Below are 20,922 nucleotides of genomic sequence, written 5' to 3'. Positions count from 1 at the left end.
CCACAGCATTTTTTGTTCCTACACTAAACATACCCAAATCTGGCTCCCACCATATGCCCCCAGTATCCTGTGTCAACATCAAATGCATTCACTTAAAAACTCATCTCATAATTTAATCAAGTAAAACAAAACTGGGGCATGAATTTCAGCTTCATATCTTAAATAAGCTGCCATACACACTTTTCTTGCAAAAAGATGAGATTGACTCAACTACAGTAAAATTGCAACGATCTGGGTCTTCTGAGGCTAGTCTGATCATCTTTTTAATTTTCCAGGTGAAAAAAAGAGTCTTCTTGGATACATTCATTTTGTTCCAATTCAAAATGAAAACAAAAACTGAAGCCTACAAATTTTCCTTGAGGAAGCAGTTATGTTTTCCACTGTACTATCCAAAAATACTGCTGGAACAGAAAGTTAAACTTAAATCCTTGTACAGAAGACAAAGGGTACTCTTGCTGTATCAATGAGTCAGACCACAGACAAAGCAGTGTAAAGGGCTACAAGAATCAAGCAAGCAAATAAAAGGGTGTCACAACAACAGTAGTTGAACTTAAGCTCAAAGAAAGGATTGTACACAAGGCAGAAAAGGGAAGAGGATATTCATCTGACCCTGAAGAATGGCGCTGCTCAGACCTGTGCAAAGAGAAGAGTTACAGATCTAATCATCCAAAGAACAGGAGCACTTCCATAAATACATTAAAACATCTGTTTTATATATAAAAGCATTATATATACATTATACAGGATAAAAATAAGCAAACTGTATCCGAGGGATGCTTTAGTGACTCAATGTCTACGACAAAGAAGACAACACTACTTCTAATGTCAAAGTCATTATTACAAATTAATGCATAGACCAAACATATCTTAATGACAAAACAGAGAATGGTGTATCCTAATCTTTAAGGAATGGTAAAACAGCCTCTTAGAGCCTCAGAAGATAGAAGGAAACAGGTCTGAAGGAGTGCAGCTTCTTTTCAACTCCCTTATTACTAGATGCTATAGAGGCCAAAAATACCTTCAAGTTCTCCAATTGCACGAAAAAATTTCATATTATCTGTACTGATTTTATCTACTTTCCATGTCTACCAAAAATTACACACAAAGCTATTGACTAGCACACTGCAGCCTTTATATTAACAAGTCGCCAGAAAACAAGGCTTCTCTTATTTAATTTGTACTATTGCATTTAAGAATAGCTTTCAATACTTATAAAATATCCTCTTATAACAACAGTAACTAGGAACAAGGATGAAAATAGACCAAGAAAGAGAGACTTTCTTTTCCTTAGCTATCCCTCTTGGGCCATCCAAAATATCTCACATTCCTCCCATCTTTAAAGTTATCCCTTCAAGACAAGGTATAGAATTTATTTTTGTGACTTCGTACAGTGCTGAGCTCAATATTGCTATCTAAGAAGTGGCACACAAAAGGAAGTTCCCAAAGATCTATTCATATAAAAAAATAATCTGGTTTTTACTTTATATTTAAATATCCTTTCATTGCCTGAAAGGGAGCATCAGAATTAACTCCACAGGGAAGCGTTGCTCAAGCTGCGCTGCTGCTGTATGCTCAAGCTGCCGTGTCAAGGATTCAATCCCATTCCCACTCAACATCAGTGAGAAACATTCCATTTAATTCCCAGTTCATCATGATCAATGTTTTTCAGGGGAATTCTGAAAGAATTGTAGAAAGGAAAAAAAAAAGGGGGGACAGGGTGGGATTTCCATACACAAGCTCCATACAGATACGTTAGACAGTCATCAAAACTCTTTATTATAATTATTCATAACTCGTATTCTGCATTTTGACAAAAAGAGAAGCATCGTTTTACACAATAATGAATCAATAAACTTACCACTGATCAGCAGCCCAGTGCAATGTTGACTGAACTTGGGTCATGAACCTATCCAAAAAACTGCTAACTGAGGGATGCCTTGAAGGAAGCTGAAATTTTAAAGTATTTTTCTCCTTCTCCAGTTCTTCCAGTTTCCGCCTAAATTTATCAGCTAGAAATTGAAATTAAAAAAAAAAAAAAAAAAAAAAAGTTCAACAGTGACAAAAGGGTCCTTTTTTACCTGGGGGGAAAAAGTCTCTAAACAAAAAGTAAAATCCACCTCGCTGATGGTTCTTCTTCCTTTTCTCATAAAATATATTGGCCTGTTCTACTCAAGGACAAATTAGCAAGACAACAATGTAAAACATCAAATAACCAAGATGCCAAGTTACTTTTTTCTATGACAAGGACAAAACTGCAGGTTTCCCAACACTTTTTTAATTTCATGGGGCTCCAAAAAACTGGCTCGAAGCTATCATCCATGCTCTCCCTAGAGTAACAGCCGAGAATTAAATTCTAGGAAAAGTGCTACTACTCTTCGCTGCTTCTACTTGTCTTAAAACTTAGACAGCAGTTACACATTTAAATTTTGACCTTATAAAAAATTTGCATTGTTATTAGGTCAAGAACTGAAGAATCACACACAATTTAGCAGCATACTTCCGCAGAAAATGCAAGTGCAAATATAGCAATTAAACAATTATTACATTCCAGGCTCTCTTGAATTATGGTCAGCTTATCATCCAAAACAAAAAAGATTTACCTTCAATTTTAAATAAAAATAACAGTAGTCCCCAAGAGACTGCTTTGATTTTCCAATAACCCTTCACATTTTTTTAGAGTAACCACTTTTCTATGTATGTAAGTTACTTGATTTCTGTCCCTGTGTAGAAAACAAAGGAACATCATTCTAATTATTAATGCAGCACATGTATCCTCTATTGTGTCACTATACCAACAAAATCACATACATGACAGATAACAAGCCTGCCATCCAAGACAGAACACCTTGGATGATACATTAGTCAAATTAGAGAGTTTTGAGCTAACCCACAAATGGAAAACCTTTACAGTTCAGTACTCTGCTCGTGACCTCACCGCATACAATTTTGTGCGATTAGCAATCCTTTTAACATTTTCAATACAATATGTTACTGTCAGAATAGCATCCATCTGTGCATGCTTTTTATTGCTTATTTTCTTTCCTTATCCTCTGAGAGGATTTAACACGAGAAGTTGCTTACATTTGCTGGTTTAGCGAAATCATGCATTTTTACAATAATCTATCATTTGTATTGATCTCTATTCTGCTTCTGCACCACCAGGGTAGAATAAAGACAGAGACCTTACTAATAAGACTAGATCTTTTCCGTGTCCCAGCACACTGTTCCAGGGTGAACTCACTTTTGTGTTGTCACTGGCATGCAAAATGTCAGGAGGCCCTTGCTGAAATGATCTCCCTATCCCACATGTATCCATACTATTCCTGCAAAGTAGTAGAGGTGAACCATAAGCGTGATGCATTTCTCAGGGGCCACAGCTAAGTAGACTCACCCAATCCCTATCACCACACGAATTGAAATTTGAGCTGATACTCCCAACCCCGTATTTTGACCAGAAAAACATATCAGCACTTGCATGCTAATATGCCACTTGGCATTTCCAACTCAGCCATCAAAAATACCACTGTCACAAACAGAACAGAAAGGGCTGAAAGAGTTGGCTAGTGATCAATGACCACTGAATGCCAAATCACATGGAAACACTTCCTTTTGCTCACACCATTGGCCACTGGGCTTCCTGGGAGTTGTGGCAACCCTCTATAGCCATTTAACAACACCGTCATTGTTCTTCGACATAATTACACTTAACTGTGTTTGTGTGTCCAGTTGTTTCATCGTTCTACTCCTACCCCTCCTGGCCCTAGAAACATGCTATTTTGGGAAGGAAAACAGATGAGGGGATCCACATGCCAATTCCTTCTCTCTCTCTCATTAAGTCTTGGCTGCATCCTGCTTCATATATTCCAATCTACACAGTATTCAATTAGTTTCTACTAACAGACATTTCTAAATAATTTGTTCCATTGGCATCTTATAAGTAATACGGCTGCTCATATCCACTTATCTCGCTGCACTAAATGATTTTTTACCCTTTTTATCTTTTCAGCATCACACTTAAAGAGACTCCAGCACCGCTGAGCTGAACACTGCAGCACTCAGCTTTCAGAATCCTCTCCCGGAAAGGAGATCCCTGCCATTTGACCTGGCTGGTATCTTCAGTGCATGGAGAGACCCAAGAGCCTCGGTGCCAGCTGCAGAACAGGGAACCATGCAAATAAGGCTCATCTCAATCCAGCTTTTAGTGCTGCAGCTCAAGAGAAATCTGGACCAAGCACAAGTAATGGAAATGATCAGAAGTCTAGCCAACAGGATGTAAAAGAGGAAAATCAGCAGGGTTCCTCAGACTAGCAGAGATAAAGACTGAGGTAACTTCCAGCACACTACAAGCCAGCAAGCTGCAAAGAAAGCAGTAATACAATGTTCCCTTAGAACTTGAGTCCTCAGTAACAAACCTGGGTTGCAGGAAGGGATATGCGAAAAAAAGTTAGATACAGTGAAGCACTAAATCTATGCCAGAATTAGACAGGAAATCTCCTCCAGTATTGGTTTTCAGGTCAGACAAACATCTCTCAGGAATAGCTCTGGCAGAGTTTTAAGGTTGAGGCCAGAAAAACCAAATGCATTCTCTTGTTTGAAAAAAGGAAGGTGCCAAATTCTGCAGCTGGGATGGGGCAGCCCTGGATGCATGGATAGACCAGGCAATGAGACACTGGAGAGCAGCACCATGGAAAGGGACCTGGGGTCCTGGTCAGTGGCAAGCTGAACGTGAGCAGCAGTGCCCTGGCAGCCAGGAGGGACAACCCTGTCCTGGGGGATCAGGCACAGCATCACAGCCGGGCAAGGGAGGGAATTGTCCTGCTCTGCTCTGAGCTGGGGCAGCCTCACCTCGAGTGCTGGGGGCAGGTCTGGGTGCCACAATGTAACAAAGACATTGAACTGTTAGAGAGTGTCCAAAGGGGGGCAATGAAGACGGTGAAGGGCATTGAGGGGAAGGCATTGGAGGAGCTGGTTTGAACTTGGTCTGTTCAGCCTGGAGGAGACTGAAAGGAGGCCTCATGACAGACCAAACAGCAAAAGTTAACTCTTCAATTGCTCTCAACTGCAACCCATTACTGTGCAATCCACTGCTGCCTGTGTACCTCAGACATCCCACTCACTTTAAAGCCAACCCACAGCCCTGGCCTGGAAGATGCTGACTAACTGCAGTTCTCAATTAAACAACCAGCAGTCAGAAAACAGTAGTGTCTCCAAAGATCATGCTTTTTAATAGCTTTGAGTAAAGGAAGCAATTTCCATAACTTCTAATTGACCATGTGAGAACATCTGGCTACCTCTCTACTTTTAGCATACTCTAACATTGGTTTTATTCCTCCAAAAAAAAGGTTCACTTTATCAGAACTATTTATCATCATTTAAAAAACATTGAAGAAAATCATCTCAGTAAGGGCAGAACCTCATTTGCTATGTACTGCATATATTTATGTTTATTTATGTCTGTGCTAATAAGTGAGAAGATAATCATACTATTCTACAAGTTGCTGGACATTAAAAGTGTTTCTTCGGCTAGTTCAACTAGAGAAGGTCATTTGATCTTGCTCCACAATTCAGCAAACAACCTCTTCCCTTTTGCCCAACACCTCCCCAAAATCTAAAGGCTCCAAAACAGGATTTATGTAGGAGTTATAACCATAACTTCACACACTGCAGCTCTAAAATATTTTTTCTTGCCTGCTAGATACTCCGAGAAAGACAATCTCCCCACCATTCACTTTCTTAAAAACTCCCCACCATTCCAAGATGACTGAAATGTCTTGTATGCTTGGCACCAAAGACAATTGTGTATTTTGGAAGAAACAAAGAAGTCCCAAGTTCAGAACTAAAGACCCTTCTAGCAGCCTGTATCCAAAACTACACACAGCAACAGGACTTCAGAGGAGAGACTAAGAACCAGGGTGTAAAGTGCTCCCTTTCTGTTCCTGAATCTCTAATGTCTGTCAGCTAAGAGACTTCCCTTCTATACACCAGAAACTTCTCTTTTCTCAGGTTATCTATTTTGGTCTCCAAAATACATTATAACAGAAAGCACAAAAATTGAATCAGGAATTATTTAAACACATACTCCATTTGGTAACTTGAAGAGTCTAATGTGGAGCTTGAGTCTGTGACTGAAACATATCAGGAGAGCAGACCACTAAGCAAGGTGTCTACAGCCCAGTTACTAGCATTGGCCTCCTGAAAAATAACTTGCAGAAGAAAATGAAGATCAATTAATATCCAACTATGACACAAAGACATATACTGTGATAAGAACTGAAGGCATTACAAGCACCTAGAGCAACTATCTGCTGTTAAGGATAAAATAATTAACCATTTAACAGTACCAAACATATACACAGTAGAAAATAAAGACACTTGATATCTATAGAATGGTTCAGATTACTCTTGGATAGTGGAACAGCTAGCCCTTACCATATGCTGACTGGTCATTGGTACAGAGCAAACCTTTTCTACCTTCCATTCAGCCCTGCATGTGGTAAACAGAAAAATAAAGCCACTGCAAAGTCAAACTGCACACCTGGGCAAGGCTGACAGAAATCATGGTGCTGGGGACAGACACCATGGAAGCAACAGGAGAAGCAGAGTTATGCCTACCCTGCTGACTGTGTGGATTAACAACAGAACATCTACAGAGTAAAACAGTTCACTATTGAGGCCCCAACATCTGCATTTCAGAAAGTCCTGCTTCAAACTAGGTTTAGTGTAATGCCATGGATTGAAGGACAGATAATTGAACTGCTCTGCTTCAGACTTTGTCTCACCTGAAAGAAAACCAACCCAATGTACAAGACTGCTCTACGGTGCAAAGCAAAACATTGTAAATGGGACAATTGGGAGATTCCTCCCAGAGGCTCATGCACCTGATATGAACTAAAATTGTATTTGGGCTGGGGTCCATTAAATACATCCAGCAGTCAGTGGAAAAAGCAGATCCTGGGAAGGCCAGTAAGCAGAGAGTCTAAAGCTTTCCAGACAAGGCTATAACTCCCTGGCTACCACAGCCAAACATTCATGTTCAGCTCATAAAAAGGTAGAGTAAAGCACAAATGTAATTATCCCACTCACCCACCACTTAACTTTTTCCATTCCAGTCAAAAAGGCAACTTTGTGCAATTTCACACTCCAGCTCTGCTCCTGAACTATCAAGACCACTTTGAGGAATAGCAGAACAAACCAAACTCCAGGCTGCTGAACACCCTTTGGAGTCAGAAGCTACTGCCACAAAATTCACCCTAAAGCAAGAGGGCCGAAATCTGCAGGAGCTACAACTCCATAACTCCTTGGTTTCTGTGTATTCCTCTGCTATTCTCAGTCTTAGTACAGACGACAAGCCCTTCTAATTCCTGCTGATATGTTCAACTGATGGTTGCCTCCAATTCTGGTGCTGTTGAAAGTTAAAAGCTTAGCAACCAGAAGAGTGCAAGAGAGTAAGTCTCCCACATTTCCTGATAGACTCAAGGTACCAAAGTAACCAAAATACCCAGAAATGACCTGATGTAGCATTTGATGCCACAAGCTCCCGCTCCTGCAGCCAGCATCAGCTGCCTATCCTTGGATTCTCTCTCCTTTCCTAGCAATGAGGCACCACTATACATAAATCAGGTGGGGGAGGAAAGGGAAGGAACCTGGTATTCAAACCAGTCCCTTCAAGAGAAGCAATGGAGAACACTATCTACAAGATTTCTTAAGAGGGAGGACAGCTCAAGCATAGTCTCTGCCTCCCTGCAAGCTCTGCATTTTCCACCCATCAATTCATACCAATTACAACCCAGGAAATTGCTGCCTCCTTAAAATATATTACATTTCAGAATTTAGTATACTGAACATCTGTGTTGCAGCAGAGTTGGGAAGTCTGAAAGTTTTAAAATCTACAAGAACAGACACTTCTTAGCTGTTATTACAAAAGGAAGCTTGACACATTGGCAGATACTTAATTTCCCTCATCTAATTTATATTGAATTTAAGAGCATTCATTTAGCGTTGAACAAAAAGTTACATTCTTAGACGTTTTAACAGATGCTTCCTCCAAAGCACACCACCAAGATTTCCACCTACAGTCTACACCTCCAGTTAACATTGGAAAATCCATGTCCCTAGAAAGAAACTTCACCCCAGAAAGTCACAAGTGCAAAGCTTGAGGCAGTCTTTGACCATAAATTTTGGCCAGTGTTCCTACTTCATAGAACATTCAGAGCAGCAACGTGACTGACAGACTGTCACTCAGATCTGTAATGTGCTCTCTGGCCCCCAATGACAACAGTTAATGGGATTTATGGGCACAAGTCATAGAACTCCATGGGTTTTGTGAGAGTGTAAGTACAGTTACTTTCAACATCAGCAGGAATATAAGCAAGAAGCCACAAAGCCAGAGGGGCTTTGTCCAGCACACCTCTGGGAAATATGGGGGTTGAGAGCCTAGCAGGAAAATATTCAAGTCCTGACTGACTTGACAATTAATCTCTCTAGTTGCTTGGCCGATGTTAGAAAAATTTTGCTTTCTCATGTTACTTTCTCCTCACCTGGCAATGATGTAGGCTGAACTATCCTCACAGCTGTTATTTCTGGGCTGAGTTTAAGGACATCAGGCCTATTTGGATAAACTTACAATTTCCTGTAACATGACTGCCCTGAAAGGAAAGTAGTTATTATTTACCACTAGCATCTCACAGAGGAGCCTCCAGTGGAGGTTCCAATTGTAATAGGCACAGACAACAGCAGGGGAAGAAACCCTACTCCAATAAATTTACAATCCACAAAATAAATGACAGCCAAAGGGGCAAACAGAGAGAACACTGCATCTGACTCACACCCTCGGTGAAAATTAGGAGCAATAATTCCAGCATATTAGAAGCATCTTAATCCCCATTGCTCTTAACCTGACATTTCTGAAAAACATTGAGGTTTTATAGCATCTTCAATAGCAATACTTTTAATATTAAGACCTTCATAAATACTTCACATTAAAGCATAAACTAACTACTTCTATAATTTTCTAAATGCAGGAGTAATCACATTTTTTAATGTGTCTGACATGCATAACAGTTAGTGAAATAGTGGACAGTTTTCTGCATGTGACAACCTTTGTAATTCTTCTTTTTAACTCTATGAAAAGTACAATTCCATATATTTTCTATCTTCTACAGTCCTTCTCTTCAGATTTGCTGCATTTGTAAATTCCTTCAAACCCCACAAGAGTTCACAGATAGGTATGTGAACATTTGAGACAACATTTCTCCTTTAGCCAGTTCACAATACAAATTAAACAGTACCCCACTGACTGTTTGCTTTTCAGTCTATCACAAAGTTTCCAATGAAACCAAGATTTTCTACATTTCCAATGTGATTTGACAATAAAAATAATTTACAGTAACATCAAAAAATACATTAAAAGGGAAGAAGAAGCTGATTGCTTGTGTGCACTTTATTTGATAGCAAGATTATTCTGCAAGCAGTGCTGACAGTACTGTCACTACATATGAGATTTTAGAGAACTGAAGAAAAACATGTACTGCTGACTCCAGGTCAAATCTGTACCTTTAAAAATGTCAGTCTATGCAGCACAACGGCACAGACAACTATTGTGAATAAAATTCTACTCTGAAAGAGATCTCATAAGACAAGGAAGCTTGCGGAAATCAATGCAAAGCCCCTTGGATTGCAGTACAGCTCCTTCTTTTATTTGGGATTGTAGAAGAAAAGGTTTGGTGGATGTTTCCAACCAGTGTAGTTCATATACGAGAACTGTCAGCTGTATATTAATGTCAGCTGCAGGCAATTCAATCCCAGTTCACCATGTCCCTTTCCTTGCTCGAAGAATCTCTAAACCAACATCCATCTATCTTCACTGCCTCTGAATAAATGCCATGGATTGATTAGAAAACAGGTGAGTTAATTAACAGTAAACCATGCAGTTCTCTACAAATAATTGCATTATATTGTGAGATACCTGTCAGTCATTTTTATAAAGTTCCAAATACTCCAGAAAGAAATTTTAAAATTGTATGGTCTATATCTGGGCTTTTATATCAAGGATTTTGTAACTAGAGACAGTCAGATTATGTTGGGACTATTTCATACCAGGCTCTATTTAAGCACATGCTGTGTATTTAAAGTGCTTTGTTCCAGCTGTCAAACAAAGAAAAGGCTCCTTTATTATTGCCTAACCTGAATATATTGAGAACACCCTCCAAAGGTATACTGTTTGAAAGATTTTTCTTTTTTTCTGAGAGAAGCCACAAAGTAGTATAGATAATATAAGCAGTGTTCCACAAAGGTTTATCTTCATACTTTTAGAAGCCATGTTGCAAAAAATGCAGAACAAAGCAGCACAAAGTCTAGGCTAAGGAACACCTATGAGTAGATGTAGAGTTGCTTTAAGTTGAAGTTAGAAAGAAAACAGCACAGATTTTGAAGCGTGGTGTATATTAAACTGTGCTATGTTTCCCAAGCACTACAACAGGAGAAGGAATCAGCTTGCTGTTCTGCTTAAGCCACCAGCTACAGATGAACACTATCAAAACAAAATGCAATTAGGCAACATTATCTCCCCTCCGTGGCAAGGCATACTGATGAAAAGGTATAAAGTACTATTTCTTATTGATCGAATATTACACACAGAGAACTATAAAGAGACTATAAATGCATGCATGCAGCCCCAAAGCAATTGCTCTGAAAACTGGGAACTCTACAAGGAAACTTGAAGTTTCTAGAAACAAAAGGGGGGAGAGAAAAGATAAAGTAAGTCTTTGTGGTAACAGAGCTGAAAACAGTACATTCATTATGGATGAGTACCTGGATGCCAGAATTTTACTTCAGGTCAAAGCAATCTTTTTTCTGCCTCTCTTGTTCCCTGCATTCTCCTTCTTGAGCTCCCACAATACTGCTCAATGTTTGTTTGTATTCCAGGTCCCCACTCTCACATTTAATAGTCTACATAATCTCAATATAAACCAAATTTCATTGTTCCCTCCTTATTCCCAATACTCTTCAAGAACTAAAACTTCACCATCAAATTAAGCTGATAGCCTTCCCTAAACACTCTGCACCAATAGATGCAAAACCAAAACCTGTTTTTAAACTATTTTAAAAAATAAAGGCAAATGAAGAAATAGCAAAGAAAAGATGCTAACTTTGTTCAGCCTAGTCACTTTTCCAATTTCTACAATCCATCACTGTTCTAGCACACAGAAGTTACACTGTTCTGCTTTATACAGTATAGGCCATATCCTAAGAAATCAAGCAATAAGAGAGAATGGTTTACAACATTTTTCATTTATTCTCAGACTATTCTGACTGTCAAAACAAAAAATGGATTCACAAACATTAGAATTTCATAGAATCATGCAATGGTTTGAGTTGGAAGGGACCTTTAAGTTCATGTAGTCCAATCCAACTGCAATAATCAGGGATCTCTTCAACTAGATCAGGTTGCTCAGAGCCCCATCCAGCCTGACCTCCAGTATTGCCAGAGATGGGGCATACATCCATCACCTCTCTGTACAACCTCATCCAGTGTTTCAAGCACACTCATTGTAAAGAATTTCTGCTTCGTATCTAGTCATATCCAATAATTTCCACCAGGAAATTATTGCTCCAGGAATCAAAATTCAATGGCAAAGAAAATAATTTAAACACAGAATAGCTGCTGACTGTTAATATTTGGTGACTGGTTTCCTGCCCTTCCATTTCAACTTGGCTTTAATAATCTATTCCCTCTCAGCAATTCATGGGTACCCTTACACCCCAGTTTCTCCCCTCATTTTTTCTGTCCCTTAATCCTCTTCCCTTCTCACATCTTCCAGTTAGCATCTGCTTCTCTAGTCTGCTTTTTTTTCCAAAAGGAAAAAAAAATACAATTTTTTAGCTATCTGACTTGCACTTGGAGTTTATTTAGCTTACATATACAAGTACTAAGCTCTTGTCTATTTTCTACCTACCATCTTCAACACTGCTTTCCCAAGTCTGTTTTTAGTACCAAAGCATAAACACAAAACAATTTCAGTAATTTTGGGTGGTGGAACTGTAGTTGGATCCTGCACTTTCCTTTGGAAAGCCAAAAAAAAAAAAAAAAAAAAAAAAAAAAAAAAAAAAAAAATCGAACATAAAAGCTGCATATCTTTTCTATTTTTTCCATCTGGAAATGAATCTCAAGCACACTTTGTCCTATTGATCCTGAATTTCAAAACATCCTGCATTCCTGACATTCCAAAAACGTCACCAAATTCTGTTAAAAAAACAAAGTTTGTGAGGCTCAGAGCACTACACAAAGTGAACTTCTCTGAAAAAAGAGTTTCAGGCTGAACTGGATCAAAGCCGTATCTCACTGCAAGAATCTCAGAGGCATTTCCTCTGCTATCAAGCTGTACTTCATATTGGCAGCTTCTTATTGTAAAAATTACTTGTATTTTGTTGAGCTGATGACTCGGAGACATGATCTCTCTGAAACAGATCTCTACCAACATATCATGGCATTGGGACAGTCAATGCCACCACCATATTCAACCTGTTACAGAGGCTTCCAGAAACAAAGGTAGCAATTTATCAAGCTTATTCTTGGAGCTGCCCAAATTCCACCACCAAGGAAAGATAATAGAACAGCTCAACACAAGGCAGGCAGCCACCCCACACTATGTGAGGTAGGGTCAGAAAATTATGAAAGGCTTAGATGATTTGCTTAAGAAATCCAACATTCTACAAACAAAGCAGAGTAAGAATATCTCAAAATTCTCTGTTTACCCATCCTCATCCATCCACCAGTACTTTTTCATAACTCTTTTGTGGAATTATCAACAGCTCAGGAGTAGTACAGGAAGCAAAACAACAATTAAGAGTTGTTTGATTTCCCTACGGGAAGCTGACAAAACACTGTGTCTGCTCTGCATTGAAAAGATTTACATGAACAATGAAAGGAATTAGCATGCAAAACCTCGGCAATGTAGGTATATTTTTCTTATTGCTGGCTCCTATAAGCCTCACAAAATACGGGATGCTACCCAAAATATCACAGGAACTTGCAAATCACAAGCACAACATACAATAAAAAATAAATTAAAAAAAAAGGAAAAGCCAGGAGTAGTTATAGGCATAATGAAAATGGCCCATCTAGAAATAGTAATTTTTCTTAGTCCAATTTCTTTTTATGCATCTACACATACCTACATTTTAAAGCAAAGAGAAAGCATTTGGGATACATCATTGGCATGGTTTCATGGAATGGGTTGGTTTGCCATGCCTGTGCCAGGTGGCTTCAAGTCACACTGGGTATTCTCCCATGAACACCAATTCTAGATGCTGCATTACCAATAACCTTATTTCTTTCAGCTTCTAGGTCCTCTGTAAAAATACAGATAGCAACAATTGCTCCATAGGGGTCTCATTAGGCTTAATTAACACCTGTGTGAGATCTTCAGATAAAAGGATAGGTGTAATTACACAATTTGAACTGCTGCTTGCATAAGAGACCTTGTATTAACCCTTTCATAATTTGAGTTTTGCAGCCTGTTTCATATAAAAGACTTATCCACTGGAGTCACGTCTTAATCTTTCATTTCAAAAGCAGATGAAGCCCATCATCTTTCCTGCTTTAACAAATGAGATCCTGGATGGATTTTTAAATTTTTTTTTAATCACTATTTCCCATCTCCCTTCCTTTCTCATAGACACTAACTTTTTACATTTACAATACTCCTTTCACCCTGGCTCTGATCTCCTGGAAGTGTTTCAGGTGTCAGAACTACTCCTCGAGCACGCTGGACAGCGGGCAGAGCTGCACAGGAGGAGGTCAGCAGACAGAGGTTAGCAGGGGGAAGAACAAAGGCTCTCTATGGAAGTTCCACACCTCTTTAACTCTACTTTGGTGCCCTTCAGCAAAGCAGCTATGAGTGAGACAACTCTCCATCAACCACAAAACGCCATCAGAGGCCTGACTGGATTGTGTTCAGAGGAACAGCAGCAACCACCCAATGATAGCCACTGCAAGGAGTCCAACCTCCTCCAGCGTGCAGATGCACAGAAGAGCCTCTCAAGTGCCCAACATGAGTGGAATGCAGCAGTGCCAAGGCACCTTCACTGGCCCTCACACTACAAGCTACAAGACTCGAAAATTTTACATACAGGCTCACTGCCTTACACAGCGTGAGCCCATGAAGTGTCACTGCCTCCAGCAGCATCTCCCCCTGTTCAGCAGAGCCCCCAGAGGCTGGAAATAAAAGATGCCAGACCAGTGTCTGTGTTGACAGAGCCAGGTGGGGAGGGGAAAGAGGAGCAAAGTGGGACTCTGATGGATGCACAGCTAGAAATGGAGCTTGGGGAGAGTGATTTGGATATTGTCATGTTCTCCTAAAGGGGTTCAGAAAAGCAGGTGCTCCAGAAAGGATGAGAGATCTGTCATTTTTATAGGAACCCACATACAAAAGTCAGAACATATTTCAAGTGTGATCCTGTTGTAGACCCCAGAACAGCAGCTCACCAGATACAGGTTCTGCTTCCAGCCCCTGCAGCACATCTCCTGCAAGCAGGTAAAGCAAACACACTAAAGCCTGCTGGTTTTTGTGGCATGCATTAGCTACAAAAGAAAACTTTGCAGGAAAATAGTTTTTATTACCCTACAGCTTCACATTAACTAATCTCTACTTTCTTTGTGAGTTGCATTCAAATAGCATTGCTACTCTAGTGAATCTTGCTATGAATCTCACTCTATGCCAGTACACCCACACAACCTGTTTTACCATAACAAAATAAACATTTCTCTCCAGCCTTCCACTTCGACTCCATGCAGCAGCATCTCCTGCTACTGAAATTGTTTGAACAGATTGTCTTTGAAGTAACAAATAATATGTTAATGTGTCTGTTGTTAACAGCCATCTCCATAAACACCTAACTTTTTCTCCTGCAAATCCAACAAGAGAGAGTTGAGCTGCTTTCCCCTCCCACACCCATTCAACTCCTTTTCACTTTACCTCAACGGACAGCTTAAGAACTGTGGTAAAATATGTAGATCAGACAGATGGCATTTGCTGCTCTTTTCTCAGTCCCGCTGCTCAATGGTTTTAAAAAGCCACAATAATTCATTACTTAAGTAGTATCAGGTAGATCCTGAGCTCCACCACAATTTTTTCTTATCCATTTTGGAGGTGGAATTATTTTATTTACAGCAAGTATCAGAGCCTTCCACCAGAGCAGAAAGAGATACTGGATTAGAACAAGACACTTGAACTAACTGACTTTCGGTATTAGTTTTTATTTTTCTCCTCAACAAGCACAGTCCTCTCTCTGCTTTATTTTAACAGAGTGAGGAGCAACTGACATCTGCACTTCCTAGCTGGAGCAGTGGGGCAGGATGGTTTGGCTCTCCTTTTATGGTTCTCTTTATGCTATCCACAACCCTCGCTCTAGAGTGTGCTTATAGCTCCTCACTCCTCCCCACAACCAAACTTCTCTCTTCCCAAATTATATCTGGCCATTATTTTTTTAATATATTACTAAATACCAAGAAAGCTATTATACACACATACACACACGTGGCCATCCTCTTGAAAGACATGGCTTCCTTGTCACACACTGGAAACTGTTTATCTTTTATTCCTCTTTTCTTTTTATAAAGCAAGCATAAAATACATATAAAATATGTTTAAAATGCATATAAAATACAGAAAAACACTTATTTGGCTTCAAAGCAATGCAGAAATAAAAAGATAAGCCAATAGATTTTACTCTGAAAATAAGCTTTCAATAAAGTTCAAGAAGGTTTACTGGAATCTGAGTTAACCAGCATTCAAACTGCAATTTAGGCAGTGGTCATTTCTAAGCCAGTTGTTCCCTAGGGATAAAAGACATGCAAATAACTTTTATCACCTTATTTACTAGAGGCTCCACATTTCCACATATAACTGCTTCCAAACAATAAGCTCCGTCAAGTTAGTGTTCCATCAAATCTGTCAATTGCAACTCATTTGGTGCTACAGGACAGGCTGACACATTGCATAAAGGTCAAGTGGAAAAATGTCCCTTCCACTACATCAGTGTCTAGATTGGTAAAGGTCACTCCATCCAATAATTGCTACTACAGAAAATAACTTTGTTAAATTCTACATCATAGAGAGGAAAAAAGAGTTCAAATACTTCATTTTTTTCCCAAGACATGACAAACTAACATTACTGTCATTTCATGACTGGAGTTTAGTGGGCTTTGGAGTATTTAATTAGAACTCAAAGGGCTGTAGTATGGCAAGTGATGATACACCCATTTTATGGACAGCTCAGCTGAAGCAGATTGAAATAGCTTGCCTAACGTTCAAATAGTAAAAAGCAAATATGGTTATGCAGACTACAACAAAACAAAAAAGAAAATCTGTTCTGAGTTTGGGTTTTTTCTTTCTTTTAGCTCCCTAATCCTGTCTTAGCAATACCTTTTTCTTCTTTAAAAAGTAGTATTTCATCATTTGTAACATCACAATGTTGGAAAATATAAAATTAACATACACAAATACAGAAATTAGCATCAAGCCACTTTAATTCTGGAGCTGAAATCCTAAGGCTAAGTGACCAAAAACCCAACCTACATAGACATATGACCCTTGTCATCCAGGGAAGCCTGGAGTTGTATTGTGCAATGATGGAAGAATAGGGAAAGGATGATGTTCAGGCTCTCCTCATCTCTCTACATCCCCACACCACTCAGTTCATACACAACTCAGTTTATTTTCGGCTTCCATTACTAACAAAAGATTAAAAATTCAACACTATTGCTTAAGATTCAGATCCTGTATCATCAAGAGAAGTTTGGAAGAAATTTGGCAGTTACTGGGAAGAGTGGCAGAAATATTTTAGAGTCAACTCTAAAACAAGCAAAAATAAAATAACCATGCAATCAATGCCCTGACTGTAAGCACTGGGTTTCCAGATTTATGGCAGTGCAAGTTAGGTCTTATTAGACTTTCCAGATACTAGTTGAATAAAACTAAAAATTCCCAGCATCCTAAGTAAGCTTTAGATTAAACCAAAAAGAAACAACATTCTGTTAAAGAAACAAAGTTAACCAGAGACAGCTGCAACTCACCCCCTAAGATACAGAATAAATATTAACTACCTGAATGTTTCCAGAATGAGAGTAAAGAATTTAAATCACCAGTAAGAATGGATTCAGGCCATTTGGTCAGTAAGTACTCTAAGGGATACAGTAACAGGTATCTGAAGCCACATACCCCTTGTTCAAAGCATTATCTTTCCATTAAAAAGAAAGAATCTGGTGTAGCACAGTAACATGCATCGCCTTTCATCGGCTTTCACTTCCACAGGGAAGAGAAGGCTGGAAGCTGGCAGAGGGACAGGGTGGCATTCTTCAGACCTCTTCACTGCCACTTCAGCTGCCACATGCAAGAATAGGAGTGATGTTTGTTTTACTCTCTGGCAGGTTTCCTAACTGTGTCAATTTCAAGTAGTTATTCAAATATACTCAATAACAACACTATCAAGACCTTAGGCTGCAAGCAGCTGCAGTAAAGAAAACCCAGAAGAAAACAGCTTCTCATTAAGAGACAAAAAATATAATTTTCAAGTATTTTTGGCTAATGAAGCACTGTTTGATGAATGTCCCTCAATGTGTAGATGCTTTACCTGTAACTGCATTGACACAAAACAATATTCTGGGAATACAACCCACCACTCCTATTCTGGAAGAAGTTACTTGTTCACTTGGAAGCTTCATTAAATAGATGCATACTGTGTAAATAAAATTTGCCCTTGACCAGCTGTCTCCTATCTGAAGAAGCGAAAGCTTATGGATCCAGAACCTAAATATAAAGACTCTGATATCCACTGAAGCCAGTGGGATTCTCAGATGCACAGGCTGGAGTGGTTATATAAGCCTAAATCGCAGGGAAAAAAGTATTTTGCTTTATAAAGAGCTAAAAAGAATAGTTTACATATGCTACTTTATACTTTTGCCAGCACAACAAGTACATACAACAAAACATGGGCATATTACACCAGCAGAAGAAACCTAAAACACTGCTGAAGTGACAAGAACTGCCAGACTAGACCAGGGTCCCTCCAGCACAGGACGCTGCCTGCAACAGTGACAACTGGATGTTTCAACCTTCAAAGGATGGAGAGAAAAGCCTACAGGGCAGCCTGTAGCAACCCCTGCAATAGTGCACCTACCTCTGGTGCTGGGAAATCCTACAGACCTCTTTCAGCAAGCTCCAGGAATTAGCAGACTGCTATGTCTTACTTTTAATGCAATTATGTTATGATGAACATTTAGAAATAAACCCTCAGACAAAACCCCTTCATGCCACATTAAAAAAAAAAAAAAAAAAAACTTTCCAGAAATAACTTTTTTTAACACATTTAGGCAGAAGGTAAAATCAGGTTCAACAGCCAACGCGTCAAATACATGAAAGAGTATAATAAAAAATGCACAAAGTATTTGCATAAAGTTTCAAAGAAAGTAAAATTCTAATGTTATTCTTTAATAAAAACTCCTATTGAATATTTCCCTCTATACAACTGCCTTACCTCCTACATTATATCCCAGTTACTGAGCTTCACCAATGATCAAAAGCCTTTGTTTCCAAAAAAAGTCTATGGAAGTTCTCCCTGATGCCACATCATTTGCACTGTCATCACATTCACCTTCTTCCTACGCTGTTAAACAAGATAATTAGTAAAAAGTTTTAAAAAGTGAGAAAAATTCTGTTATAAGCAGCAAAAATCTCTTTTGTTCAGTTCAGGCATTCCTGATCACTCCATCCAGTTTCAGAAGTTTTCCTCTGGAAGCTAAACAAACCATTATTTGTTCTTGTATTTAACATGACTCTTTAAATTGTTCATTGTCTAAACAAAGGCTTAGGATACTCAGATATTAAGATATCCTCTAGCACTATGGCTTTTCTCCTTTCCTAGTTTGGCTTTATTTCTAAAATAGCATATGCTAGGGCTGAATTTGCACAGTAGGAGCCCTGGCAGCTCCTCACAGCCAAGGTTAAGGCAGTAAGCAAATAACTGTTGGACAGCCCTTTTGCCAGGAAGGGACTCCAAGCAGAGTATTTCTGAATGAACAAGTACAAAACACCAGAGGACTAAATCCACCCAGAGACAGCAGTTCTGACAGATCCATATTTCCCACTGGTGTCACCCTGGTAATTAACACTGCATTGTCTGCTATGGTCATCCCCAGAGATTTCAGTAACAGGCAACTGCTTATGCTTGGAAGCAGCTGAGCAATAAAGGAAGAGGCCACTTAAATACTGACCAAAAATCAAGCACAGCAAGAGCAGCACCTGCACAAAAACTATGCACAGGTAGTTCAGCACTGAACACATCATAATACTGCTAAACATACCCCAAATCTACAGGATGTTTCTCAAACAGGTACTTGAGGCCAAATTAGGCTCCTCACCAATAGAAGGAAGCAGAATCAATGACAGAATACCAGGCTGGAAGATATCTCAGGGATCACCTGATCCAACCTCTCTTAGAGATGCACAGTCTAGACAAGATAGTCCAAGACCCTGCCTAGCTGAACCTTAAAGGTATCCACCACTGGGAAATGCACCATTTCCCTAAGGAGATTATTCCAATGACTGATTGATCTCATTGGGAAAAATTTTCCTTGCATCCAACCAGTATCTCTCTAGGAGTAATTAGTGCCCATTACTCCTTGTCTTCCCATGTGATTCCTTGCAAAAAGGAACTCTATATCTTCTTTGTAGCCACCTTTTAAATATGGGAAAATGGTGACAAGGTCTCCTCTTAAGTCTTTTTTTTCTAAAGGCTGAATAAACCCAGTTCTCTCAGCCTTTCCTCACACTGAAGGGTTCCAGCCCTCTAGTCATCTTTATGGTCCTTCTCTGGACCCTCTCCAGCCTGTCCATATATTTTTTTGTGTAGCAGGGACCAAAACTGAACTCAGTATTCCAGGTGTGGCCTGACAATTCCTGAGTAAAGAAAGTAGGAAAAAGTTGCAAAGCAGGACAGTCATGAACTTCATGAGAGCTGACAGTGATGAAATATTCATTCAATGTTTTGACCTTACCCTGAGTTCCCAAGAACATTCTTTGATTGGAAATAAGCATAGCACCAGCTTCATCCTAACCTTCAAAAGAAGTCTGCAGCAGTTAGTTGATCTTGGCTGAGCAGAATATTAACATCAAGGAAGTCTATCTTTCTATTGCAAGTTGGTTTGGGTTGTTACTTTAAACCCCTTTGCATAGAAGGAATGACTGGGTATTTTTTGTGACTTTTAACCTCAGTATCATTTGTCTACTTGCTTGGAAGCCAAGATGATAGGTTTGTGTGCTACACATCGCTTCAAAAAAGACCTCCAACTGTCAAGAGTCAATCGGCCTGCAGATGAGAACTGAGAAATAAAAAAATCTATTATTTCACACTGTTTTCCTGATTTTTCCAAAGGTTATCCAGTCTACTTTGGTAAAGGAAGCCTTTCTGGTCACCTAACAGGGCTGTAAAAATGCTTTCTTTGCTTTCCCAAGGGTGCTTAAAAAGTTCTGCACCCCAGGTAACATTCAGCAAGTTTTAGGTAGGCATTGGAGGTATTAGGAACACTGTGCGCTGTTGCATTACAAGACAGATAAGTCTTGGGTATTAAAAATGGACTTCAGGAATTCTGGGCAGATATGAAGTGTAATTTTGTAATGGATAGGGGAAAAGAAATCAAGATTGTGCAAAAAACACACGAGAAAGAAGACACTCCTTAGGTCTAATAGACATCAACTATACATACCTGAACAACACCAGCCATCTAAACAACTCTTTAGCTCTTCCTATAGACAAAGAAATGTGAACCCTGAAGGCATCTGCCTTACATGAAAGAAATACAAAGACCTCTCATTGCTCTTGGCTAAGAACACAACAGCTTCTAGGATCCTGCTCCAGAAGTGGGGA

At 39.3% G+C, this 20,922-nt stretch overlaps 1 protein-coding gene across 4 annotated transcripts in view; it reads right to left on the bottom strand.

The window, feature by feature from the left end:
* Nucleotides 1–20,922, bottom strand: part of DISC1 (DISC1 scaffold protein) — a 186,827-nt gene that overhangs the window by 130,108 nt on the left and 35,797 nt on the right. For all 4 annotated transcript variants that reach the window (XR_015802333.1, XM_088161499.1, XM_088161500.1 and 1 more), the window contains exon 4: nt 1,859–2,009. Coding sequence is in view for 3 of the 4 variants with exons in the window: in XM_088161499.1 (XP_088017625.1) it covers nt 1,859–2,009 (151 nt within the window). In the remaining variant the exon portion in view is untranslated. The remainder of the gene's footprint in view (nt 1–1,858; nt 2,010–20,922) is intronic.

The sequence above is a fragment of the Sturnus vulgaris genome, chromosome 3, assembly GCF_052056855.1.
Source record: "Sturnus vulgaris isolate bStuVul1 chromosome 3, bStuVul1.hap1, whole genome shotgun sequence".
In the NCBI taxonomy this organism is placed as follows: domain Eukaryota; kingdom Metazoa; phylum Chordata; class Aves; order Passeriformes; family Sturnidae; genus Sturnus; species Sturnus vulgaris.
The sequence above is the reverse complement of the archived record's forward strand: the minus strand, read 5'-3'. Positions and strand labels throughout refer to the sequence as shown.